This window comes from Anopheles nili, chromosome 3, assembly GCF_943737925.1.
Source record: "Anopheles nili chromosome 3, idAnoNiliSN_F5_01, whole genome shotgun sequence".
Taxonomy (NCBI): domain Eukaryota; kingdom Metazoa; phylum Arthropoda; class Insecta; order Diptera; family Culicidae; genus Anopheles; species Anopheles nili.
Genome location: NC_071292.1, coordinates 51,712,628 through 51,740,592, shown reverse-complemented (window position 1 = coordinate 51,740,592; position 27,965 = coordinate 51,712,628). Strand labels below are relative to the sequence as shown.

Below are 27,965 nucleotides of genomic sequence, written 5' to 3'. Positions count from 1 at the left end.
CCAGGCGCGCGCACGAGCTAATGCCATTTGCATCGTCCGTCCGTCCGGTTTGCGTGAAGGTGTCCTTGTGAGTGAGGGAGATTAAGCAACGCAACGTTGCGAACAACGGTGTCCGTTACTCGTCTCCTGGCCGTGTTTGGGTCGACTCCAGGCACAAGGCGAGGTCCTGTAGGGGTTTGTTCCTTTTCACTATCAAACGCTGAGGGGGGGCCGGAGTTGGGTGAGTTTTCCATTACCTGAATGGGATTTTGGAGCGGTGACGTATGCGAGTCTCCGGGCGCGTCGAGAGGCACACGGCCGATGAGAGATCTCACTGTTGCGCGGTGCAGTTTTACGACCTGCTTACCATAGATTGGATGTTGCGAGATAAATTTAGTTAGCCGCCCGCCCGTGCGCGCCTTAGCTGTGGGTTGAACAGGTTTTGTGCGTTTTGGCTCGGCATGCATTTAAATGGTTCGCTCTGCGCGGGTGGAGATTGCAATTGCGCTCACAAAAGTGGACAAGCGTTTTTTCGGAAGCTCCCGGCAGCAAGGGCCAACTGCCTGAAGCACACTCCTTAGTGTAGCGTTACATTTCAAGCGAATCATTTAACCCTCTGTTTGCCGGGAATGTGCTCAAAATAATTACCGCTTCGACCCGTATTTCGGGGGAAAAATGATTCGCTTTACAAATGCATTAAAACGCATGGGGGAAAATCAAGCAAAAAAAAACCGCCAACACTGTGCTCCGCTGCCAATTTCGTGCACACAGTGGAAACGTCATTGGTGTTGGTGAAAAGCGGATCCCCGCGGGGGGTGTGAACATTTAATCCCACCCAGTTAATGGTTGCAAAAATGCAATCGAAGCTGCCCCAACCCAACCGGAGTGGTAATTTGAATTTCTTTCATTTACTGCAACAAAAATAAGCGTGTATGGTTTGAGCGGATCGGCTGGATGTGCCAAAAAAAAAAAAAAAAGGGCAGGAACGAAAAAAAGTCGTGCTCCAAACAATGAATGGGGGTTTGCAAAATAATTCCATTACGGATTCGAGTCTGGCCTCCATCGTTCATCCAGCGCTCATCCTCAGCAAATGAAGCATGAGGCAGCCAGGCAGTGCTCGCACGTGCAGTGTATTAAGTGGAATAATTAAACACTGATTGGTCATTATCCACTCGAACGCAGCTGATGGACGGGTGGATCAGGTGTGACCATTAAGGCTTTCCGGGGTTAACCCCCCCCATATGGGAGGCGCGTGGTGCATCGGGATTTGGGTGGTAGCATTTTTTAATTTAAAAAAGATTCCAATTCCATTCGTGTGCGTTTTTTTTTTGTTCATCCTTTTTTTCGCCATCTCTAGAGGCACACGTTTTTAAATTACACCAACTCCTCCCGCACACATTGTAAAGCGCGATGGGTGTGAATTTGATTGGCATACAATTGGTTTTCTTTTTTTTTTTTGGAAGGACTCTGTCCATTTTCCAATTGAATCCGATGCATGGTGAGCAAATAAGCTGCCAGGGACAGTGGAAAATGGAGCGTATTGCAATCCCACGCCCTAGAGACAAAACTCAGGTCCTTGTGGGGGGGAAAAAAAAAACGCCCATCAAACGGCGTGAGGGGGTGACCTATTTTAACCCTTAAAGCACGCGCCTTTCCACGAGACGCTGGGCAAACATATTTTCGCACTCGATTCGAATAATCAAACCGATCAGGACACGTCGTCAACCCCCCGACGGTTCTTGTTGGTTTCGGTTGGTGCCTGAACGCGGCACGATCACGGTAGCACGTTCCCAATCCGCGCGCGTGTGTTTGTGTGTGTGTGTGTTCCATCAACAATCAACTATCATGATGTGGGCCGGGTTCGCGTGCACAAAAGGTGAACCACGAACTCCGGCTTCCCCGTTGTTGCGGCACAGGCGGTGAAAGTTTATCCCGCTGCAATCACTCAAAGTTTCGTCCTCGGTGTGGAACCCGAAGAATGTGTGGAAAGCAGCCCGACCACCAGCGGCACGTTTGGTGACAAAACGACGAAAATCGGTCGCGTTGGGAGGGATGTGTCGCGCGCAAGCGGCACAAGAGAATGCACTCGAAGCGCAAATCAACGCAAATGTATTTATTTTGGCACGGTAGCAACCACCCACGCGGTTTCGCTTGAAGCGATGCGCGCGCGCGAGTGATGAAGACGAAGACGCTGGAAGCAGACAAATAGTTTTGCTCGCGAATCGAAGGAAAATCGGGCACCATCGTCGGAAGCCAGCGAAACATAGTTTCCGCACCGTGAATGCGAACACCTTTCGTGCGCGTTGGGGGGTTTTTGTGCTGCAGCAGCAGGAGCAGAATGGAACGGGTTGGGATTTTGGGTGGCTTACTCGCTCGAAAGAAGGTAATTAGAACGATTGCCTCGAGCCGCGAGAAGCTGTGGGTGTGTCGCCGGGGGACGGAAAGCTCGCGCAAAATCCTTGATAAGTTTGACAGGGAATGCACGAGCAACCGGAACCGAACGGAACGGAACGGAACGGGCGAGAGCAACACAACTTTTCCGGGCCCTTTTGTGGGGCGGGATATGGCACGTTACATGGGGTGGCAAAAATTGGTATCCGCAAGCGCGCGCGCACACGCAAGGATGTTTATTCGACGATCTTTCGAGCGAGCAACAGAAAGGGGGGTTCTTTCAATCCCTTCGAGGCTTTCAAAATCCCCGTTAACGGTCGCTTTTTCGGTGGATCGTGAGATGAAAGGACTTTCCACAATCCCGACGCCGACAAGGGGACAAAACGCCGACATGGCGGGGGACGGGACGGTGAAAAATGAAGAGATGTCTTCCAATCCCGTTACGCGTGTATGCGTGTGTGTGCTTTTCAAGGATATCGTGCCGCTCGCACGCATGACGTGAAAATTTAAACTTAATTAAAATTCTTCGATGGAAAAATATTTTTCTATCGAATTTATCTTTCACGCTGAAGCAAACACACACACACACACACGCGTGCATGAACACACACACGCACGTGGGAGGAACGTGCATATTGAATATATATTCCACCGGGCGGGGCAGATATGTGTAATGAAGATACGTCACCTGAACATCGCATCACAAGCCCGGCACGGGAGGACGTTATAAATTCCGTCATAATTTTGCACACCCATCGTGTAATGAGCACCCAACACGGCGCCATATTCCTTGCGCAATCAAGGACGACCCCCCTCTTGGTCGGTGTAACCGATACACATGCATGCAGGACGTAGGTTGGGCCGACGACCTCCGAAAAACACCCACACACGATCTCGAGGCCTCGTACACGGCGGCGGCGTGTATCGTGATAATGGTTGTAAATTTAATTAAAATTTTCCTCCGGAACCCACCGAGGGTATGTGGGTGGGTGTTGGAAAAGTGTTCCAACCGGCGCGCACCCATGATTGACTTGGAAAAACCTCCGCCCGCTCTTTTGCTGCGTCCTTCGCACACACTTTCGCGTCCTTCGCTGCGCTTGGGTCGAGCTTTCGGGGCCCGGTTTCGGGGAAAAATCGGCCGAGTTTCTTTTGGCCGCACCGGAACAACCGCACCGGGGGGGGGAGAGTATGTAACATGATTAGGGATTTCCACGGGGTGTGCCCACGTGGTTGGGGGTGCTTGCCGCAAGACCTATCGCGGAATCGTGTCGTTTGCAGAGAAATAATGATCCCAACTTTTTGGAGCGTGTTTGTGTAGCGTAAGATTAATTTCGCGAGCATTTTTGAGCAAAAGGCTCGATTTAATGTTTCCCTGCCGATCGAGCGTGTTTTTTTGTTATTATTGTTGCCGTTGTTGTTGATTACACGGACGCTCTTTGAACTGGCTGATTTGGAGAAACGGCTGCCGGAAACCACCCTTTCTTAGGGCTTCCGTTTGAAGGTGTGCTTGGGGCCTTCTAGTCAATTGAGCAATCACGAGAACTGGTGGAACGCGTTTCACAAACGTTTTGTTTTAATTGTATCGTTTTGATGTTTCGCAAACATTCCGTTCGGAAATGTGAATATTTACCAGCGTGCCGGAGCGATTCTATAAATATTAACCTTTTCAACCATTCATTTCATTTACAGGCTGCTGGACGCTTCGGAAGCTGAAGGACTACGAATCATCTACTCACGATACGATCGACCGTCTCTGCGCTTCTCCCATACGCACTCACTGATACAACCATCGGCGGCAGCAGCAACAGTGGAAGGTGAAAATGATGCAAGGAAAATAAGGTAATTACAATGGCTCATTTTTATCGGCGCTTAACTCATTCTCGTCCATGGAACCCGCTCGGAAAGCGCACAAAAAGCAAAAGCAACATTTACTCGCACCACAAAAGAACCGAAAAGCAAAGCAAAGCTGCTTTTTGATGGATTGAGCGGTGCGAATAAAATTCAGCCATCCATTCGTTCGCTTACTGTGCGTCCTGCTTTTGCGTGGCCGCAGCTGCTGCTCTACCATCGCTCAGGTTGATCGAGCTGCCGAACGGGCGTTGGGTAGAAGAAGCAACAAAAAATTGAAATTAATCAACAATGCACCTTTTTCAATATTCTTCATCCTTCTCAGCATCAGATGAGCGGATTCCTGTCCTTTTTTTCCCATTGTTGGCCGGGATGTGTATCTCTGTGTGTGTGTGGGTGGGTCGCCATTTTTTTTCACCATTTCGCTCCACCCTTTATCCTTTAATGCCAGCGAAATCGCGTTTTTGTCCATTCGTCGCAAGCCGGGCACTCGTATTTATGTGCGGTTTTCTCGCGAAAGGTACCCAATTTTGCTGCGGCTCTCCCGTTGTGTGTATTTGTTCCGTGGCGTGGGTTTTTTTGAACACTTTGCGTTTCACCTTTGCACCGCTTCCGAATAATAAACGGGAGAGTGCAAGGGAACCACACACACACACAAAAAAAAGAAAGAAGTAAAGCCTAGCACTTTCTTCAGGTTCCAGCGCGTTGTTTCGTGGTTCCCGTGTGAGTGAGCGAAACAGCAACAAAGCAACGAACAAAAAGAAAACGGGTTAGCGTTGCATCCTCTCGTCTCTGTGGGTCCTCTGAAGCATTGAATCCTCGCCGGAGAGGATTACACGAATGAAACGAAAGGATTTATTTTTTAATTTATAACCAAACGAATACTGCTACTGAGCTTGCGTGTGGGCCGCTTTTGCTGCGACCCGGAGGCCCCCGGTTTTATGTTGAGCGATAAAATTTAAAGAATGGAATCGGGGGAGCATTAAAAAAAGAAGAAAAAAAAGAAGCACCAGTTAATCCCCCGCGGGGGGGAATTTTCCTTCCCGTTGCTTTCAATTTACGGGTTTAAACACAAAAGGTAGGAATGTGGAATAAAGCGCCTTCCCGGCCGGCATTATCGCGAGCTTATTTTCCTAAGCTGAATGATTTTCTTGTTGCAGTTTTCTCACGGGACCCGGCGTGCAACGAGTAATCGGAGCATTATTTCATTTCGCGTTCGGCGAGTTCGGAACACAACGCGTGCCGGGGGATTCTGTTTTTTTGCTTACTGTTGTTCGCGAAACATTAGAGGTTCAACGTGGTTTTCTATTTTGTTTTTTTTTGTTTGTGTTTGCTGTCACAAGCCAAACGAAAAACTGCCACCACTGATCCAAATGATCTGTGTTCCGATTGTGCTACCACGAACCGGTTTGCCGGGAAATTCAATATTCGCCAATGGCGAAAATGGCGTACCCATTTTCCATTCCGCCCCAAAGCTCGTGCTTTCTGGCGCGAGCCACAAAAAACCCCATCCGATTCGCCTGTTTGTGTGCGCCGTGGCGCTGAATGATGGCCTCCTTTCGCTGAGGCGATTGTTGCCGCGCTTTGCCGGATTTTCCCACCGCTCAGCGTCAGCGCTGCTGCTTCATTTATTGAAATTTATATTATTCGACTGAGAGTTATGCTATTCATTGCTGATTTCTTTTGTGCGCTCCACACACCGTGAACGAGAATTTGTGGCTACATCCTTCTCCGGCTCGCTTTGGATTCCTCTTGATCCCACTATTCTGACGGGAGGGGGGGGGGTGGTGCTTTTTTCTTTGCGTTCCCATTTCCATTTTTTTCCCTCTCTCATGCCCATTGCATCCAGGGCCGCCCCCCCCCCCCCCTTCCCATTCTCTCGCAACGATGGCTGACATTTTACATGAAAAAGTAAAATCCTGTTCCCTATATCCCGGTGTGGGCGCTGGTGTGTGTATTTAAATGTAACTCCGTTCGTCCATTCACCCTCCCACCCGGCTCGTGGCGTCCTTTGACTTCTTTTCAGAGTGGCCGGCCGTACCGTACGGAAAACGAATTTTCCCACCAAACGATGGGCCGCCGTCAGTCGGTTGGTTGCTGTTTTTCCACACAGGTACATTTTTGGCCTCGGCACCACACCAAAGTCAAAAACCCTCACTTCCGGCCCGGTTGTTGCCATCCCATTGTTGTACCATCATCATCATCAACCCCACCACCACCCACCCCACCACACCCCACCCCACCACGACCGGTGTGCCACCGGTGCTTTTCTAAGCCGAGCTTCGCATGGCTGCTGCGTATGCTACGATTAATGTTACTTCAATTGAATATTTAAAATTCAATTTGTGCTTGCGCTACTCATGACCATGACGATGGCTATGAAAATGTCGACGCTCCCGACGACGCCAAGGACGACGATCGTCGTTCGACAATGTCTTGTTTCCACCCCCCCCATGTTCAAACGCGCACCACCTTCCTTTCCGGAGGCTTTTCCGGGGTTGGTGTATTTTACGTTGCTGCGTTTTATTTTCATCTGTTGCCCGCCAGGGTTTGGTCGGTTTTTTTTGGGGGGGGCTTTTTCGGTGGCTTCGAGCACAGGAACCGGGGTTCGTTCGCATCAATGAAGCGCCTTCTCCTCTGCAAGCCTCAAATCCTCATTTTCTTGCCCACGACGATACGCCTCACGTTCATTTTTGTGACTCCCAATCGTTAACTCGTCCCTCAATGTTCTCGGTGTCTGTGTGTGCGTTGGGGGGGTTAGAATAAATTTCCATGGACGCGCGCACAGTCAGCGATATTTTCACAAAGAACCTTTTCGGGCCTGGTACTCGGGTGCAAAAGCGGGCCTACCCAAGCTTCTACCGTTCAAGCGAGCGGACGAATTATTCGAAATGAATTTTTCCTTCGCACTCTACCAACCTCCCAAGCTTACCCCTGCTCATCGTCACCAAAACCACCAACGCTTACGCCCAGCCCAAAGGGGGCTCAAAGGACCAGCCCGGGCTGTGGGCTAAATATTTCCAATCGTCTGGCGCGCGGTGGAAGGTTTTTGAATATTATTCAACGAACGGCGGCCAGCACCAAAATTGATCGTTGCAGCGAAATTAAACCACAATTACTTTCCTCCAACACCAACGCCGGTCGGACGGCCGCTAGGGCCGTTATCCCCCGGGCAGGCCTGATCCGGTTATCTTGGTTTCCGCTTCCGTGCCGTGCCATGCCGACGTGGAGATTAGTTAACGCTTCTAGCCCTTCGTTTCGTTTGCTTTTTCTTTTCTGGTGCGGCCTCTTTGTTGCTGCCTTGCACGCTGCAGTGAGCCCAAACGGCGTGGCCCCGATAAGGCGAAGGGACTGGTATTGGTTTGCATAACTTTATGGTTTAAATTAAATTTTCACGACCTTGAGGCAAAATGGCCTCGGGCCTCGTGTGGAGGTGCACAAAAAAAAACAACCTTCCCACAACGTGAATATTACGGACATATCACCTCTCCGATAGTGAGTAAATGCAGCGGCGGTAATGTTTTTACTGGCCATATTTTTTTTCCCATATTTTCAACCGCTTGCCTATGGCTCACAATTATCTCCTCTTGCGTGGAAAATCAGTCGTTTTTTTTTCTTTCTGCGGTATGATTCACATTCCCCTCCGCGTCGACAGATTTAATCTCCTTCCACGCGCATGGGTGGCTCCATTTATCTCAATTACCTTTTAGTGGAGTGAAATTAAACTCATTCGCCAATTTGCCGCCAGTAATGGGGAACCAGGGGGAGGACAATAAAATGTGTGAAACTTCGTTCAGCTTCCCGGCACTTGCGTAAAGTAAAGTGACGCGAACTGGAGGCGTAGCGAGTGAGCGAAAAACCGAGCCCCCGAAACGCGACGCTACGAAAGCAAATGAGCAGAATCGACGCCAAAATCGAACGTCGCTCGTTCCTTGCGCCTCACTTTTAAACGCCCGAATTGGCTTCCTGCAGGGCCTCGGGCGTTCCTCAATCGGAGCGAAATCGAGAGGCAAAATGCTGTATCACTTCGATTGTTACTTCTTTTTGCTTTTTCACGAACCCCAGTCATTCACCACGCGGCGTATCCTGCCAGCTTGAGCGCCTGTCATCGGGCAAAGGACCTTGTGGACCTTTCGTGTGGGTGAAAGCGGAGAACGTTTGCGTTTTTTTTTTTCGTTGCGATCTTCCTTTAAAAACACCCTAAAATTCTTCCCCAATTCCGGAAGCCGCCTACTCGTTCAACCAACCACAACCAAACTCATTCGCGACGTGTACGTGTGTGCGCGTGTGTGTGTACGTGTGTGCCTTCACGACAAGCATGATAAGGATGAAGAAGAGCTCCTTTCCTTCCCCCTCCCACCCCCCCGTCGAACAACCCCCGATCCCGCCGCCCGATCGGAAGCCCGTTTGGGTGCACGTTTTGCTTTCATTTTGCAAATGAACGTTTTCCGAAGCTACGGCTGGGACGAGTCACTTTACGACGAAACGAACGCCCCGTGAGTGGGGTTGGTGGGTGGTAAATTGCCGCAAAAAGTAGCTCGTTGTAAACTGTCTGTGTACTACACGTTCGGATGAATAAATTAGAGTAACGAATATCTTGTCTACCCCTTTTTTTGTTTTTTTTTCTATCGCTTGCTTGCCTTCTCCGGGCGCCACCCGGAAACGGTTCGTCATTTCCGCCAAAAACGTTCGCTTTTTCTTACGGAGAAAAATAGCTCCTCTCGTCCCACCTGCGTTTCCCAAAACCCGCGAGGCTTAGCATCCACAAGTAGGATTTTTCAGCATTACTTCACGACTCGGTTGCCGTCGCGCGTCCCACTGATTACTGAGCATATTTTATGCAGATGATATTTGGCCCCTTTTCAGCTGCCAGGCGTATCCTGATGATAATGATAATGACGCCTGCGAGTCGCTTTGGAAGGGCAAAAGATTTCGAGCGTTCGACTTCAATCGACGAAATTACCTTTCGCCATCGGTTGCCTCACTGAGATGCGTGCTCGGATCTGTTCGACGCGCGCGGCAACGAAGGATTGGCTTTTCCTTTGGGAGCTTTCTGCCGGTGTTTTTTCCCCGGGCCGGAAACGGGCCTCAAGACGAATTGGTGTGCTCGGATTTGTAGCCGATCTTCCTTGGGACGGGAGCGGGAATAAAAAAAAGAAGGTGAAAAAAAACCCACCGAGCGGAAGGACGGTTTTATAGCTCGCCTACACGCCAAAGGGCGCGTTTGTTTGGACCCTTTTGCGCGGGATGTGGAGGAGCTTTGGTTTGCCTGGCGCCCAGCCAGCCCACCGAAAGCCCACCGGAAGTTGTTTCGTAGTAAAAATGTGCAAATTGTTTCTCCCTTTTTCGGGTTTCGAAAACACGGCGCTTCTATTTCGCTATCGTAAACTCGCTTTTTGTTAGTCTTGCTTTTTTTTTGTGCTGTTGTTGGTTGCTCCTTCTACGCGCGCCGTTGATGCGCTTTCGGGAGGAAATTTTGACCTGGCAAGAAAAGTTTAAGATTTATGAAAGGTCAGCAGTAATAAAACGGAAAAGGATCAGCGGTTGAATAAAGCATTCCCCCCGGAGGTTGGCCCGGCCGATTCTAATTTACTTTTGTAATTGAAATGTAGCATCGAGCCGTAAACCGGCGGTGGTTCGATCGGATGCATAAATCGATGCATAAATTTACCGCAACGGTCAATCCTGCTCTCGTTGGGTGAAAGCTCAATTTTTGTGTTTGAGCATTCCGGGCATTCCGGTAGGGCATAGAATTCGCTAACAGCGGAAAGATGTAAAACCTTTACGACCCTATCCCAGAGAAAAAGGCCCACTCTTTGTGGATAATTTGCGAGGAAAATCATGGCACCCACATGGAAGCCGAAAACAGGGAAGAAAATGGCCAACGCTTGATGGAAGTACACCAAGGCTGCGCCTTTGTAAAAGGGGATGCACAAAAAAAAACACACAAAACAGATTAGCAAACGACAAATGAAAACGTCACTCCATTGCGATAGCACCAGACCACCGAGTTGAAGACAACCGAACAACGTCCCACAGAACTTCGGGAGGGCTCGACCGCGTCGATTACTCGACGAGTTTTACCACTTTTCCGACCCGAAAGCAAAGAAAATTCTTAAGTAGTTAGCGAAACCGCCCACCCACCAGAACCGCATGGGGAGAGCAGCAAGAAAAAGCGGTTGATAAAGTTTTCCTCCTCCACCCAATCTGTGTCACTTTCGCCAAAAACGACCCCATGGGGGGGGAAAAAAGGGGTTGAGCGAGTGTCAAAGCAGTGCTTAAATTGAATATCGATAAAAACCTCGCAAAGCGGCGCCAGGCGTGGCATGGAAGGTACTTCCGCGCCATCAAATCACCCGAATCCCGGGAAAACGCCACGGCTCGGGCTCGCCATTTGTCGCCCACCACCCCTTGTGCGCTTTATCTTTATCATTATCATTTTTCCCACCCAGTCGCGTCCTTCCTGGGGGCGTCCTGGTGGCTGATTATCGGCCATCGAAAACGACCAACCCGGCGGCAAATGGGTTTCGTATGCAAATCATGACGCGGCTCTCATATAACCGGGGGGTTTCAGCCCGGGGTCGGAAAAGCGTGCACCCAAACACGGCCATGGGAAAGTGTCGTCGAAAAGCGTCAAGCGGCCACCGCATCGTTCCACATTAAACGCTCGCCCTGGCCGGGTTCCGATTCCGATCGGCAGTGAAGTGTCGGCGTTTGGGTTTTTTTCTTTTCCGGCACCGGAAAAACGGGGCAACGCAAACGAACCCCGGTTCCCCCGGAAATGGTGGCCGCTGGTAAGATTGCTTTATTATCGGTTTGAAGCCTTGCCAAGACTTTTTCTCTCTCTCTTTCTTCCCGGTTGGTTGTCTGCCGATTGTCGCATGCCGATGCCGATGAAGTGGCGATGGGCCGTGCCGAGGTCATTGTGGTGCCATTGCTGCAGCCAGAAGTGGGCTTTTCCAGGCGTACAAGACGACAAAGGTGTGTGTGTTTGTGGCCACCAAACGAAATTGCCGGGACATGAAGCCCGGGATTGGAATTTGATTCCGTAGCCACGATACGATCTCGTCGTCCTCGTCGTCCTCGTCGTCGTCGTCGTCGTCATCATCATCATTGGCTGTTTGGCGGAAAATGCGCCTTTTCCACCGGGTGGGGCACAGGTGATTAGAGAAATGATAGCCATCGGATGGCCGGCCAGCCCCGACACGGTGAGGATTGAGGCATTTTGAAGGATTGGCTCGTTTTGGCTCGCCTGCACCGACCGGTCGATAGGAATGTCAATAATTACGTGGCTGAAAGCAAAGCTCCGAATGGTGGTTTAGGGGCGGTCGCACGCGAATGTTGGCTTGCGAATGGAAAGCGGGTGAATCGGAGATTGAAGCAGCCCACGGCATTACACGACCGGGTGAATTGTGCACCCGGCTGGCCTCGGGATTCGAGATGGATCGATAAAGGATGCACACAGCCCACCAAGGTGTGCTTTCGAACGGACGGGCTAATCACAAAACGGACCGGAAAACAAAGCCATAAAGCAACGAATCACGCAAAATGACCATCATGTCGAGTGGCACGTGAAACGGCCTTCTTCCTTTTGCCGAGCCAAACGCCAATGCCGACACAACCGTGCATGGGAAGCGCGAGTGGGCGCTCGTTTTACAAAACAAAACCAAAACCAAAAGGAAAAACAACAATGCATGCATAAATACAGTCGCAATGCCAATTGCACGCCGATCGCACACGGAGAATGCACTTCGCTTTCGGGGTTTGCATGCCTATCCGTACGCGAGCCGAGGCAGAAAGTCGAAACGTTTTCGGCCTTTTGTATCCGCGCGTTGCGTGGAGGGCCTTTGTTCGGTCGGTCGTTCAAGTTAAATATTCCGAGAAAAAGATCCATCATTCGGGTGGAAAATTTGCTGCCCAACAGTGCGGTAGCTAGCACTGTTGCCTCGCTGGTGGCATTCTCCCGCTCCTGCACATTACCATTATTATCGGTTCGAATTCGCTCGTGCTCATGGCTGGTTTCCGTGCTCGAGTGGAACTGCACATGCGGGACTCGGCTAGTTTTGACAGCGCGCGAGAGGTGTTTCGTACGTTGCCAGTTGGCTGTGCGCTTTTCCACCGGCTATTTATCGAAAATTCACCCAACCCAGGGCACGGGCCACACATCCTTGTGCATGTTCATCGGTTGCACCATTGTTCGCAGTCGTAGCTCTACCGGTACAAAGAACGCGTCCGAATCGCACAATCGATTCGCAACAAAGGAGCTTTTTGTAGTGCTTCCACCCCCCCCCCCCCAAAAAAGAAAAAGAAAGCAATGCATTTCAGCACAACTGGAGAGGCGTGCTTTAAGCGCTTTTCCGCAGTTTCCTTTCATGTTTAGAGCGCTTTCTTCGGTCGGGAGAAGACAAAAGGTCGAAAAATTACAATTCAACTGGAAACGTTTGCTTCGGCCAATCGATCCAAAAACAGGGGTAATTAGCGCCAAGGGTGGGGCGCAATCCACCCCAGTGCTGGTGGACACGGTCATTTCCGATTACCAGCCGAGAACCAGCAGGAAGATCTGATTTTCATTCACCTTCATCGCGGCAACGGGCTTCGGGAAATGGTTCACCTACAATGTTGGCGCCCTGCAGGTATTCCGATCGATGCCGATTCCGTCGATGCCGTGGGAGGATGCGTGTTTCGCTGCAAATAGGGGTTGGCTTGCAGCAGCGCGTGGTCACCGCGGCCTTGTGCCAGGTTGGCCGGGCCCCGGGAAAACGGCGTGATGGGAAATCATATCGGAAGCGACGGCACTGAATATTCATGAGCGATTCGGAACGGAGATTATTTGATCGATCATTGTTTCGTTGTAGCGTTTTCCCGCGTTTCCATCGGGTTGGGAAACCTGCAGCGAACAACCCCCTCTATCGGTGGCTGCGCTTCACGTGTGTCGTGTGTGTGTTTGTGTGTGTAAGTGGTGCTTACCGACACTCACCGACACACATGACTTTTTGCTTAAAACGCGCTCCTTGAGCCATTCGACCAGGGTGGTTGTTTTTTCCGAGATCCTTGTTCCAAACCCTGTCGATAGACACGCACGTGTGTGCGTATGGGTGTGCCCGGGTGTTCGCACACGTACACTTTGTTTTATTCGCGAACCCCGCAACGCAAAGGCGAGAGAGAAACCTGATAAATAAGAAACTATGCCCCGCGTGGCAGGTTCGCCGAAAGGTTACCGAAGCGTTTCGATTAAGCACGCAAACACGAGCTCCTCCGTGGCGGCATAAGGACGAGCGTGGGAGCTTCTAGAGGTGGGGTAGGTTGGCAGGTAGGTGGCGTAGTCGTGTTGCCACCGGGCCTTGGGGGCGTTCGTCCTCGGGCGAGAATTTCAATTTAAATTCGAGATCAGCGAGCGAGACGAGCCTTGTGTCGCGAACGTTCGGTTTGGATCCTGTGCGTAAAATAATCCATCTTTGTCATGTAACGTGCACCGGCGGGCATGTTTTAAGCTCGCGCATGTCTTGACTGCTGATCAAGATGAAGGTGGCGTTGAGAAAATTTAATTTAAAAGAGCGATTTTTACTTACGCAAAAAAGTTGCGATTATACCTGACAAAACGTAATTGATGGGTTTTCGAACAGCTCCCCAAAGCAGCCAGTTAGTTAGAATTTGTCTTAATAAACATTTTGCCAATGCAATATTCATAAATAAGCTCCTCTGCATGTGCATTAGAGCAATCCATTCGAAAGATATCCCACCCAAAACCGCTCGCCATATCGCGCCGGATAACCCAAAGGTAAGGTGTGACGTAGCGCCCGAAAGCTCGCACCCCAAAAAAGCTTTCAGAAGTAGCATAATTAATGACACATTAGTGCACAAAAACGATAAATTTGCGTCCTAAATGATTTATACCTCGCTCGGTCGGTTGGCGTAAACCCGACCCTCGATAGCGGCGTGATTCCAGGCCCACGTCGCAAGCGCGTGTCAGCGCAAAACCCATCGCCCAAGTCGGCAGGACTCCCACCAAGCGGTCACCGCCATCGCGTTCGATTGGCGCTCGTATTGACTGGCGGGAAATTGCGGGGACGGGGCCGATCATGCCATGGGCTCGATGAGGGCCAGCGCCGGGCACCAGCCGACTAAAAGGCAAACAAAACTCGCCCGGATGTCATGGGTGCGTTTGCGCTATTATTTATTGATGCCATTAAAAGCGCCCGGCAACTACAAAGTTGCATGGCTGCTGCTGCTGCTGCTACTGCTGCCAGTGTCGACCGTTATCGTGTTCTGTTGCACCCGAGCTCGCTGCAATCGATCGGGTGCCAGCCCCGTTGAAACGGGAGTCGAATTATTTACGACACCGGGAGAGGCGTAGTAGTGACTGTGGCCAACCAACAGCTGCTCGTTCCAGGCTCGACCGAAGCCTGTCTGAATTTGTTGCAGCCGCGCCAACGGACGCCGACGAGTTTGGAGCTAATTTCATAAATAAAGTAAATTGTTTGATGAGTTTTTGCCAAACGAGTGGCGGCTCAACGGCCTGCACGGGAGGTTGTTTGCGCTGTTGAAGCCTCACCAACGAAGCCATGTGACGAATGCGCTCAGCGAGAACCGACCAACGTGTAGTGCTTTCGATTAAACACGCCTGCAACGATTGCTTGCAGCTGTCGGCGTTGGGTTGCGAGCGTTTGGGTTGGCTTTAATGAGATCGAGCTGGAAGCGGGATAAATTCACGACCAGTTGCACATGGCACAACCCATGGTGACATAAATAGTGAGCCTGATGAATGTGATTTCATACTCCATGCAGAAATGGAAGCTGCATTGCGAGTTGATTAAAATCCGTGCTCGTTATCTCGCCGTAAAAGCGTAAAAGTTTCCCTCAATTATCGTGTTTATTGCACCGTGCGTCTTGTAATGAAGCAAACATCACTGTGAATAGGTATTTCGAAAATAAAACACAAATTGCATTCTCTCTCTCCCACCCCCAAGGGCATCATTTTCGAGTGTTTCATTTCACCGTCCGGAAAAGCGGCAAACGAGTCGTGAAATCAGCGCGAAAGCTTTCCGCGACAGTGCGCATTTTTGATTGACAACTCTCGGTCTGGAAAAAACCCGGAAGTGCGATCCGGGAGTGCATTGGGACGGAAGTGAGGCTTACAGTTGCCGCCTGCAAAGGAGGAGTGATGATTTACGCAAGGACGCTACTCACCAGCAAGCTCCGTGACGAACTGTCGATGACCGTCGGGTGTCACTGGCCGATCGCTTCGGTGGCGGCCATTTTTATCGTCCTCACCGGAGCCTCCTGACGAACTCGGCACGCTGGATGATGACCCAACGGGACGTTGCATTTTGTCATCGCGATTCCACCGCCGGTCAGCGCCGGAAGCGTGTCCATCGGTCGCGGTTAACTTCCGATGGAAACGCCCGGTACCGTAATCCGAGGCGCTCGCATCCGACCGGTGACGGATGCGGTTTGGTTCGTGATCGGGACGATTGATTCCCAGACCGCACCGTTCGTTATCTTGGCCATTGTCATCGCGCGGTGTTTCGCGGCCCAAACCCGCAGATCCGATGTCCAAGGACGAACTGGATCGCCAGCCGCGGGACGAGTTATCACGATCCGATTGGGACGCTAACGAAGGCATTGATTCTTGCAGGATCAAACTGCTGCCGGTGTGGGATGAAATTCGTTTCGCGCTTGTCTCGGACGTGATTCCGCGCGAAGCCTCCGAGGGGTTACGTCTTTCCGTTCGAGCGACTCGCGGCTTGAGTTCGCCAGATGGATGAGAGGCTGTCGTCGATGGTGGCTGGGGTGGTCGAGTGGCCACGGATAGGGTGATGGTTGTGTCACATTCGGACGATTGTAGGGCTGGTGTGTAATTATGCATCGATGGCAAGCGGTGACGCTGTTTGCTCGGGGACAGCGATTTGATCGGTTCGTCGAGATATTCGATCTGCTTGGTCGAGAGTTTGTGAATGTGGTTTAGCTCGTGTTTCACCTGTTTGAAGTTCATCGCTTGTGCGTTCAAGAAAAGCTGGAAGGGTTAAAGACACACACAAAAAAAGCACACGGAAGATGATGAGATGAAGGCGAAATAATAGCACACGCTTTGTCGCATTAATCAAAGAGCAACGGCGCGATTCCGAATCAGATGAAACTCAAGTGGGCTAGAAATATGGTGGCAAAGTTTCGTTGAAATTTGAACCACATTTTGAACAGCCCACGAAGGACCTCAAAAATCCTCTTGAAAGGCTTGCCATTATGCTCTCGATTCTCGACCCTCGAGGGTTTGCTTCCATTGGACCAAAGTTCGAATTCTTAATTCACCCGCCCATTCTCGGCGGGCCAAAAGAAGAAAAAAACAGAAGCACCATTATCAAGCCCGTTGGTGGGGATAAATATATCCAGTTTCCATCCGGCCGTTGCCATCGCGGAGTTAGTCACTTACCTCCTGCCGGTCGTTCTGCATCTGCGCCTCCTTCAGACGCTGTTCCAGCTCAGTCCGTTCCCGCTCGAGCCGTTGCGTCTTCGCCCGCGACTCCTTGAGACTACGCTTCAGATCGTTAATCAGCACCAGCTCGACGGTTTTCTTCTCACCAACCACAAGCTTTAGCTTCGCGATTTCCTCCTCCATGCGCCGGTACTGCTCCTTCACCGTACGACCCACACCACGCTCCAGATCGGTGGCCACGGCCAGTTGACTCTGCGAAAGGACGAACAACGGTCAGTCGAGGGTGGTGGCATTTTCCGTCAGAAGCCTCACAACCCGCAGCAAGGGTGGAAGGAAATAAAAATATACACACAGCTATCGCGCTTTGACAACCGAGAGCGATGGCTGAGTAATTAAAAGGAAGTGATAATTATTCGGCGTCTCCGCTTTTCGCCGCACCGCTCGGTGCCGAAGCGAGAACCCGAGCTCGAAACGACGCCAGCATCGCTGTTTCACAGGACGAAAGGGGCAAACACACCCACCGTGAGCTGGCAAAAGCGCCAGCAAAACGCGCACCCGATGGGTGATTAACGCGTGGAAATGAAACAGTTCCGGGAAAACTCATTCCGCACGTACGCATTTACTATCACGCGCTCGGGTTCAGGAGCGAGTGTGTGTGTGCCGGGTTTGGTGGTGTGCCTGGCGTGCAAGAAATGTATCGTCTTATGCCACCCGAGGCCCACGGGCCACGGCTCGGTTACTGACGGACTTAGCATCCGGCGTGACACGAAATGCGTGCGAAATGTATCCACAAACAACAACGGCATACGGGCGGTTTTCCCAATCGAAGCCAAGCTCTCGAGCACTGATCTTTCTTATTTGACAACGTAATTGCGTGACCGTTGGCCTCGCACGTGTTGGTTGCGCGTTTGCGTCCGCGTTTGTGTGTGTCTGCTCGGATCCTGTTTGTCCTGCGAACAGTCGAGGGATGGGAGCTGCGGCTGAGTAATTACTACAATCAATCAATGTGTGTTTTATCAGTTGAACGTGTCCTGCGGTTGCTGGTGCGCATTACGCATCACATATGTGCGGTCGATGTCAACTGACAACTGACCTAACGAGTCGGTGTGGTGCGGTGGTGTTTTCTTAGCCCAGCAAAATGGACCTTTTGAGCGATGAAATGGCCCGGAAGCGGCCCCAGCACCGCAAGACAATTGGTGTGTGGGCTGGAAATAGGCAATGGTGCCGTTGCAAACGCGCGCAACTCCTCGATGGGGCCATTACGCAACGTGTCCCTTGTCGAAGGAGTCATTTTGAGATGATGACGATGCATGGTGGCGATAAAACGCAGCAAATCGTTGCATTTTCCATCGGGTGTACGTGGTGCATTTAATCACCTTTTCGCTCTCTCGAGCTGAAGGGAGCTCGATTGCTTCACGATGCTCTGGAAGTGGGCATGTTTTCGTCGTGGAAAGTTGCTCGCAAAAAAAAAACCAATAACCCAACGGCAACGGGAAATCATTCGAACCTTCTCGAGGCCACATGTTGAGTGCTGGCGGATTCGCTTGGCTTGGGCATCAAATTATTAGCCAGCGCGCGCTTCGATGTTCGGTAAAACTTTTCCAATTTCCTCACGCGAATGGCGCTGGCGTTGAATTGTGCAAAAAAGCGTGGAGCATCGTACACACACACACACACACACAAAACGAAAAACGCACACGTATACATCACGATCTCAAGGATGGCGATCCTGTTGAAGGTGGCGTAAGGATTGAGTAAGGTCGGGTTTGGCCACGAACACCGGGGAACAGCCATGGGCGAAAACAACACTGCAACATTGATTAATTAATTTCCGCTTCGAGGGGGTTTTCCACGGGCAAAGCGTTGATGAGTGAACCGAGCGGCGGACCATTTTCTTACCCTTTTCCCGCCAATATTCGACACTTTGTGTGAGATGATTTTTTTTAATGTGAAAATTTTTGCTCAATTTTATATCGCCCTCTAGGTAAGCTGACGGTAGAACGTGGACGGATGCTTCCGTGGAACGGTGGAGTACTGAGGTGGGAAACCCATCCGGGGTGGGAAGGAAAACGAACTCCCTCCCCCTGCGAGCGTGAACAAAAAACTAACACAAAAAAAAAGGTGTAAAAGGTAAGCGGTGCAAAAACTTCATTAATGGCTGCAGTTTAATTTATCGCTCCGTGCCCATTTTAATGCAACCTTGCACAAATGAGCTCGAAAGTTGCCCAGAAGGCTCACCCTTCCCGACCGATTTTTCACCCACCCACTCACCCGGGGGTGCATTTCGAGCATCGAGCATTCGAGCATCGAGCCGTTGCTCGCCCCGCCTTCACCGGCTTCAGATAAGCCATCGCGATGCAGATAATCGGACAATGAATAAATTGTGCCAACTTCTCCCGGCGCGCCTTCAGGGCCGGAGCGATTCCTGTAGCCATCCCTTCCTTGCAGCCGGAAGGTGCGAAGGATTTTCTTCTCTCGACCTTCCATTTAAACCACCACCAAAGGAGGGCATTTTATGGAATCGTGTTAAAATCCGCACCATAATCTCGTGAAGCGTAACACCGTGCCGTTTCCTTGAGGGTAAACTTTGGCTCGCCGTACGACGGGAAAGGATTTCGAGCTACAAGACTACGGTGCGCGTCGTTTTATGCGATTGTGCAGTTTCATCCGGCTGCAGGGCTTAACACACGGTCTCGACAAGCCATCCTCGGTCCGGTGTACGAGGCTAAGCGAAATGATACATTTCTTCTCGCCAGGCGCCAGCCAGATTTAGTGAATCGAAGGCAAACGATCGGTGAGCCCAAACCGCTCCTTGGCGGTGGAAAACGCCATTCACAAAAGCACACAAAAACCGACGGGAAAAGAAGTTAGGACCAGTCAAAAAAAACCCAGAAGAAGCACCGAAATACGCGAACCGAAACGATGAGCCTTAAAAGAAACTAATTACCTGCAGATAATTAATCTGCTCCGTTAACTGGGCGCTTTCCTGGGCGTGCCGGTCCCGATCGTCCTGCCGGTCGCGCTGCAGCAGCTGACAGTCCCTGCGGAGCGGCGAAAAGGAAAGCGAGGCGAAAAGGAAGAAATAATTATTATGATTGTGACGAAAAAGTTTTGTCTCCCCTGCGTCGCCGCCTGCCTCACCTCACCGGAGATGGCGCCAGTTCAACTAAGAATTAGTCCTCCGGTACGGCGTGAAGGGAGCCAAACAACGAGGGGGAAAAAAAGGAAGGAAAAATGAGACACTGAGACAACCCACCCACCCGAGCGGAGAAAGGCTACCGTGAAGAAGGGGGCTGGCAAGCCAGGCAGAGTTTTGACAAATAGTACAAACACAGCCCGGAGAGAAAGCTGAACCGAGGCAGCCGGGGACGGGCTTGGGGAATCGAAGAATGAAACTCCATTGCGAATTGCGAAAAGCGGAAAAAAAAACAGCCCGCCTAAGGGAAATGGCTGGCGAGGACTCCCGCCTAGGCTTCCATCTGCTCGGGAAAAGCAAATAAGAGTGCCTAGTATTCGCTAGGCCACGGGTTGGAATATTATAAATACACCCCGTTAGCAAAGGCAAGCATGTGCGCGAGAGAGAGAGAGAGCGAGAGAGAGAGAGGGCTACGGGTGGTCGGAAGGAAACCGGAAAGAAAATGGCGCACGTAAATAAGATATTTCGATGTATCTAATGAGGATTCATTTAGCCGCGCTACGCTGCGAAACGATGGACGATGATTTAATGCTGGCGATTAATTTGAAACCTTCACATTCACGCGTTCCTGCGGTCCGTCGGGAGGAGAGGGGCAGCGACTAGTTGGTCTTATTTGCGCAAAAACCCGGCAACGTCCGGGTGAAAGAAAAGCCAGCGGAAAAGATTTTTCATTCCATCATCTTGGGTTCCATCGGTGAGCTGGGGTCAGAAGAGGAGGGAGGGGGAGGGGGGTTGCAGCGGGTGGACAGAACCGTTTAATGATCGGATGAAATATCCCGAGGAAAACCCACTTCTTCCATCCCACCCCAATGTGCCACCCCTTTCCAGCTTTGACCCAGGCAATAACGACGATGGACAGTGGATTGTTGCTAATATTCGTCGAAGCGCGTGCTTTTCGCTCTCTCTCTGTCACTCTCTTTCAGTGGCGTTGTTTCATCCACACGATGCCATTACGATTTCTTTTATTTCGCCCGCTTTCTCGCATCGTGTTATCCTTGCGCTTCCGCCCAAAACCTCCCCCTGTCCGGCAGAGAAAAGGGCGAAACCGATCGGTACAATTTCCCGCACCGGTGGGGTGGCTGAAAGGAGGCTGATTCTGAGATAATAATGGCGCCCGGTCGTTCTCTAATGAGCCATGGCTCGGTGGAAAAAAAAAACGGGAGAAAGAAACCCGGCAAACGGTGCTAAAGGGATATACGCGGACAAGATGGCGGATGGAAAAAGAAGACATAGCAGGAGAAAAACGAATCTTCGCAGCGCCCGGCGTCGGTCGGTGACTCGCGAGGAAAAAGCTGATGGTAATTATACTTACCGGCATTCGGGTTTGGTTTGCGTCTCGTTCGGGCCCGCCTGCAACAGACATTGGAGGAAAATTATTTATTTAGCACAACCAAACCGGGAATCGAAGGCGAAACAATATGGTGTCGATTCGGTCGTCGCCGTCCGCTGGTGGCAATTAAAAGCAAGCTCCGTCACCGAGCGACCCGGATCCCGTGGGAGCCGTTAAAGACTTAAAGACCCCACAAAAAGGGCGATGTTGGGGGAAAAGCTGCCAAGCTGGAAAATTGAGCCACGGTGAAAAACATGGCTCACCCACGTTTCGCTTCGAAAACGGGGCATCGAATCTCGCGAGTGTGGGTTTCGCTGGGCGAGTGCCCTTACCGTATCGTTTTAACTTTGATCCGCCAAAGGTACACCTACGCGCGGGCAACACACGGAGTGGCTGATGATTTATTGCACAATCACACACACACACACGCACTCGTGCACGTGTGTGAGCTTTGCTCCGTTCGGCTCGCTATTGAGGGTCGCACGGAAACCCGACTTGATTGCCCTTTTTGTGCCGAGGTAGGCCCTTTTTCCCGGGATCGTGTCCTTTCGCGAGGCCACCAACACTTTCCACACTTCCCCTCCCTCCCCCCCCTTCTCTCCCTCAACCCAGTCATCGATCATGTCCGTGACAAAATATATACGATAATATATGCCCGTTCGTGTGGCTCGATCCCGGGATGCTGTGATTCCGAGGGCTCGTAGGACACCGTGAGCAAAGAACGTCCTGGCTAAGGGCGCTCCAGGATTGGGCTTGGAGGGAAACCAAACAAAAAAAAAAGAAAAAAGAACCCCAACCCTTTGAGGTCTGGAACATTCTCCCGGCGATGCCATTTTTAACCATTTATGAACCACAAACCGGTGCCCGGGACACGTCTTTGAAATATATCCTCACCCGAGCCTGGCCGGTGGGCTTGATTTCTGAGGCTGCTGCTGCTGCTGTCGGGCCTGTTAGGGACTCCTGTTACGCGTAAGGGTGGGTTTCGGGTTCGGGTGCCCTTTCACCGGATTGGTTCACCCCCCCCCCCAAAAAAAACCACCCCACACAGCTCCCTGTGGTAGATATCGAATATCCGTTCAGCCGGCACCGGAGAAGGGCAGAATGTTTTGTTATGCGAAAAATAATGAGTCCCTCTCGGTTTTGCCTCCCCCCCCAGACGGATGGAGAGAACCATAAATCTAGCAAAAACTTCTGTAACACAACGACGACGCCGACGACGACGACGTGCCGGTCGATGTTTGCCGCCGGTTCTACTCGAGGTTGTTGCGGTTTTTTGAACCTCAACCTTGGTCTGGTGTTGCCTTTCCATAATAGACGCGCTCCGTATGGTTGCGGGCTTTAAGCGTTACGTACGTTACGGGCTTCTGCATAACGCCGTTGTAACGTGCCATGGAAAAGCCAACAATCGACAATCCTTCTTGCTTCCCACTGGCGTGGTCGTCACCTTCGACAAGAGACGGCTGGGATGGAGATCAAAATATCTTCGACAGCTGATTTCAAAACAATTTCACGTTTGATTGATGTGTTTGGCGGGAATAATGAGCCCATCAAGAGGGGAGCGACCTGGCGGCATTGCATACCTTCTTCGCAAGGGTGCGTTTACTGCGCGGTGAAGGTGGGTTCGGCCCGGAAAAAGGGCTTCCCTGACGGACGGAAATTGATGCCAAAACTGGGTGAGAGATTTATGACCCGCGCGGGTCCGGGTGTGTGTGGTGGTTTTCCCGACCGAAAGCGGGCACTCGTACATATCCTTGTGTGCCTTGTTAAAGCAAGGAAGCTTAATCGTTGAGATCGGTATGGGCAATAGTTGAGCGGGAGGCACCTTTTCCGGTGAGCTGTTCTCGCTGTTTCGAGCCTCCATTTGTCGATCGGTCTTTGTCGGCCTGGCGGGGCGTAGAGAGCTTTTCCGTAACACCCGTAACGCCGCTAAAACTCCCATAAGCATTCGTTCTGCGAGCCACTCGACCACCGACAACTGATGCAGGGCATATAGCGAAGGGCGTAAGTGGCTCCGGCACTTCAAAGCCGTAAATGCCGTTTCTACAGCGCATTCGAAAGCACTGTTTGCAGCCGGAAAAACCCCTCCGCTACCGAGGAAAGAAAAATGAGGGAGCCAGGCGAACGAACTCATCGAACCGGGCCGTTTTCCGGATGGTTTTCTGGGATGAGGTGGTGGAGACCCGGTAAGCCGTTCGCCGAATCGAGCACCCAGAGATTACGGAATATTCTCACATGCTTACACGAACAACCCTCGGAATCGACCCTCTTCACGGTGTTCGTTCGCTCGAACGCGCTCTTTCTCGCTAGGAATCGAATTCCGTGTATCCTTTTTTTTTTCATTCATCCCCGCGTGTCGAGTGGTCGAGCGTCCTTTCCGCTGTTCGAATGGACACATTTTGCAACACCCTGGAGGTGGCTTAGCACCGACGAATCCGCCGCCGTATGAAATATGACGACGTTAATGCTGACCGGAGCCGTGCAGGAGTACCTTTCCGGGAGCTTTTCGAGCGCTTCGAGTCCGGGGCGATCCGGACTCGTTTTTTGAGAACACCTGCTTTTCATCTGTTCACGCTCAAAGTAATCGCGTAACAGGGGAACCCCTAAAAGGAAGCCAATCGAATCTCGATCGGCTTCAGGCGTCGCTGCTTTGCTTCCATTTTCCCACTGATGGGGTGAGTTCGTTCGCGCTTATTTTAAAAGTGCCACTACAAAGAACGCCATTCCGCATCCTGGCTAATGGTGGAAATTGTTGAAGCTAGAAACGTTGCAGGAGTAGTGCTCCAAATGCATTCGATCGTTTAAATCGCGGTCGAGCAACAATCTAAGGTGTTCCGCTGTTATTCCAACAGAGCAGCATAAAAGCATAACCGAGCATAACCGAGCTCACCCGGGATAAGGTGCACACACACTGTCAATGGGAGGAAATGCCCATCAGCCTTAGAATATGTGAAATCATAGAATTAGACTCAATAAATTATGAATAACCTAGTCTTAAGAACATTGCTACCAGGCTGTCACTAGAGTATAGAAAAAACAATTACTGTCAACGGTTTTTCGCTCTTTTGCCGAGTTTCATTACAACCAAGCAAAACTCCTGTTGAGTCCTTTTTTCTCCCTATCCCTGCCGTCGCCTATGATGACTCCGCATAATAACACTTGATGTCGAAAATAGCTCCAGACTTACGACGACAAACCCCTACCGACGAGCGCCTTGTTGGGTTATGTGTTCGATGTTGAATATTTGCTTAGATCTCGTACCGCGAACGATCCAGGCGGTTGCCAAAGCACGTTCGCCGATGGTGTGTAACAGCGAGGCAAAATAAGCATCGAAAAAAATCACCCACCCTTCCGATTGTTGACCATACACCGCGAATTCGGTACGGCAACTCGGGTCCTGGCCAAAAGCGCCCCCTAGCGGTTTGCAGCTACAGCAGAACGTACCCACACGACGTATTTATCGATCAATTGTTTCGTAGCTGCGAAACCGGTCCCCGGCTGCCACCATTATTTAGGTGGTTAACTTCGTCCTTCGTCCTGGCACGGCGGGACACCATTATCCGCTCGCAAGCCGCCACTCAACGGCGCTTTTCTTCGCTCGGTGTGTTCGTGTCGGATGCCAAAGATGCCGCATTCTGTTCGGTCTGCGCGGTGAATCCGTGTGCTGGTGGTAAACAACCTTGTCCGTGTGTGTGTGTGTGTGTTTTGGTCCTTCTAGGGTTGCTGTTGCCGTATGTTGCAGCTGTGGAGAAAGCGAACCCGCGGGCCCGTTGCGAATTTGGTGGACCCCTTTGGTGGACGCAACGCCCGCGTGCAAAATTGGGTTCTCGACGCTGTGGTACTTGTTGGGGTTGTGGGCTCGAGTGCCCTTCATGCCGCACGTGCAATCACAAATGGCCGATGCAGTGGCCCTATACCCATCCAACGATAAGCCTCTTCTCTTCGCTCTCGCTCACTCGCTTCAAGTATTGACACAAAGTGATAACTTTTTCGCAGAAACTTTCAGCCTACCGGGTGGCGTGGAAAACAACAGCCCGCCCGCCCGTCTGTGTGGGATTCGTGCGAGCAACGGGAAGGATTGAGCTGTTGGAGAAGGTGGGTTTGCGATCCGGTCGCTGGCCTTCGGCACGGTCGAGGGATTTGTAGGGCAACCAAGCACCCGTTCCAATCCGCCCCAAGGACGCCTCAAGCGGTGAGCGTAACGCTTGTTGATGCTTGCTTCCGGTGGGCTTTCGGGTGGGATGAGTTGCGATTCCGAGCTGTGTAGCGGTTCCGGTAGCTTCCCTCCGGTCGATGGAGAAGGTTTTTCCTCTAACCTCGGGGAATAGTCACCCCTCACGCTCCCACAGGGTTTGATGCGAATACGTCAGGGTTTCGGAAGGCGGAATGCGTGTAGTATCCTATCGAGGGCTGCAAGGATGGCCACAACCGTGCCCGCTCGAGTTTGCCACCGGAACACGGTCGAAAGGGATGATAAATGTTTATCGATTGCCGCCTGCACACGCGGTGGCACTCCCGCTTCGATGGGGGTAAAGTTCCAGCCGAGTTCGCCAAGCCCCTTCGGTTAACGGATTCTCGAGCGCCGTTCAAGTTGGCGCTTTTCTGGTGGGCCGGATTTTACCACAACCGACGGTGGCACCGATCCGTGCCGGGGCCCTTCGAAAAGTAGGATGTTTCATATTTTGAATGGTAATAGTTTTCCCGAAGTCGTTTACATAATTTAGTGCCCTTCTCCGAGTCCCAACAGCGAGTGCGCTCCTCCTGCTGTGCTGAGGCTCTCAGGACCTCTGGCTCGGGGGTCGGGTTAAACTCGCCGCAAGGAAAACTGCATCGGCATGAACACGGGCGTGGTTCTCACTCTCTCTCTCACTCTCTTATGCTCCTTCGGTATCGATCGCTAGGATCGGACTAGGTCCAATTGAGCAAAAGGCTGCATTAAAGCGAACGACGCTTCCCATTTTCGTGTTCGAGCAAATCAAAGTACTGCAAATGTACCGCAAATCAAATCGCCCCCCCCCCCCCCTCTCGGGACGCTATCGGCAGACGTGGAAGAAGCGTGTGGTTTATCGTGCCTTAAGCGAGACGCTGCTTTAAATAGCTCACTCCATATTTCAGCCACTTTAAGGACTGTTTTGCCAATGAGCGTAAACAAAACTGCCAAGTCTCGCCAGTTCAGCGTCAAGTTTGGGAAAATATATGATCACCACCGTTACCGGGAGGGGAGAGCAAAATGACGGCCCTTTCCGAGCCCGAGGGTGTTAGTGGGTAGAAAACCTATAGAAGAGAGAGTGAGAGAAGGAAAACATTGGGCAGCTAAATTACGACAAACCAAGTTTCTCGCACGGGCTGTAGTAACTGATAAACTTGCACCAGTTTCGTCCCGGAAAAGTCCCAGCTGGACCGCTCGGGGCGATGGTTTGATGTTTTTCTTTTCCATTATTTCTTTTTGTTTCGTTGAGCACCTCTCTCTCTCTCTCGCCCATCCATTTGCAGCAGGACCAGTGAGCTGATAGCTCCCGTTTGGAAGCTTCAAATTGCGAAATCAGCGGCACCCATCGATGTGATTTCCGCCCGAACGGTGTGCCACACGAACCGAGCGTCAATAAATCGATAAATCAATTATTTTTAAATATTTTAACTACGAACCAAGCAGCACCAGTCGCTTCAGCTGTTGTGCCCGTTGCGAACCAACCTCGCGGCTGTCGGTTCGCGGACGCGTCGGTCGGGAAAAGCGCCCTCGGTGAGCCATATTTTTACGCCGACACGCTAATAGCCACAAACGTCAGCGCACTGTCCGCCTGTCCAAAGGGCCGCCAGGCTGCCAAGCGCATGCGAAAGCAAAAAAAAGTGAGGGTCGGAAAAAACGCAACCACCACGATCGTGGCTGACAGGTCGCTTTAAAATTGGCGTGTGCTTAAAGGCGACCCAGCTTGGAATGGGACGGACGAGATTGGACGAATAACACACTGCTGCGCATCAACTGCTAATAATTCATTCACTCATTATCATCGCCGGTGGACGGTCGTGGGCTGACGCTGGGTCGTGGAAAATGGATGAAAAATTAAATATAAAAACTTCTCCTGTCCCGCGTGAAAGGGAGCTTTCGTCTCACGGGCGCACGGCCATGCGGCCTGCGCGTCGTGACCGGAACAGGCCGGTTTTCCTTCCGTTTCCGTCGTTTGTGCTTGTTGTTGTTATTGTTTTTTTTGTGTTGTGTCCTTTTTTGCTGCAAAAGAAACGGCAAAAATGGCCGAACCCGACCCCACCGATGGTCAGCTTCGTCGGCGGAGTGTCCGAGCGTCCGCTGATTAAGTACAAATAATTTATTCTTCCGAAGCTACTTTACATAATTAATATTTCATTGTATTTTCGCCCCACCCACGTAGCCACGGGGCCGACCCATTTGCTTCCGCCCACTGGGCGTTCGCTTTGTGCATCGTTATTTATGCGTCTTGTGGGCCCCGGTGGCATAAGTTTTGCTCATTTAATTTATAGTTCGTTTTCTCTTTTTGCGTAAGCTTTCGCGTGGAGCTTTTTTGTACAGCCAGCTCCTGGCGCAAGAAAGTGAGCATGGAAGCGTTTTTTCTGCCCCACAAAGTGACATATTTCGTATCACCTCGATGCAACGGTGGCTCGGTTGACTTTCCCTTGTGACGGTCAGCCAGCCAGATGGTGGCAATAAGGCAAGTTGTTGGCGATATTTCGCTTCCGTGGTGTCCTACGCGACCTGACCATAAAAAGGTGCCACTTTACGAGGCATCTTTGGCGTTGGAAAGCGAGTTTCCACACGTCCC

At 51.3% G+C, this 27,965-nt stretch overlaps 1 protein-coding gene across 1 annotated transcript in view; it reads right to left on the bottom strand.

The window, feature by feature from the left end:
• The window catches only part of LOC128724589 (uncharacterized), a 36,429-nt gene that overhangs the window by 2,848 nt on the left and 5,616 nt on the right, over nt 1-27,965 (bottom strand). Inside the window, exons 4-7 of the mRNA XM_053818312.1 lie at nt 21,157-21,194; nt 19,596-19,689; nt 16,646-16,900; nt 15,406-16,231 (exon numbers count right to left, since the gene is read on the bottom strand). Coding sequence (XP_053674287.1) covers nt 15,406-16,231; nt 16,646-16,900; nt 19,596-19,689; nt 21,157-21,194 — 1,213 coding nt within the window. The remainder of the gene's footprint in view (nt 1-15,405; nt 16,232-16,645; nt 16,901-19,595; nt 19,690-21,156; nt 21,195-27,965) is intronic.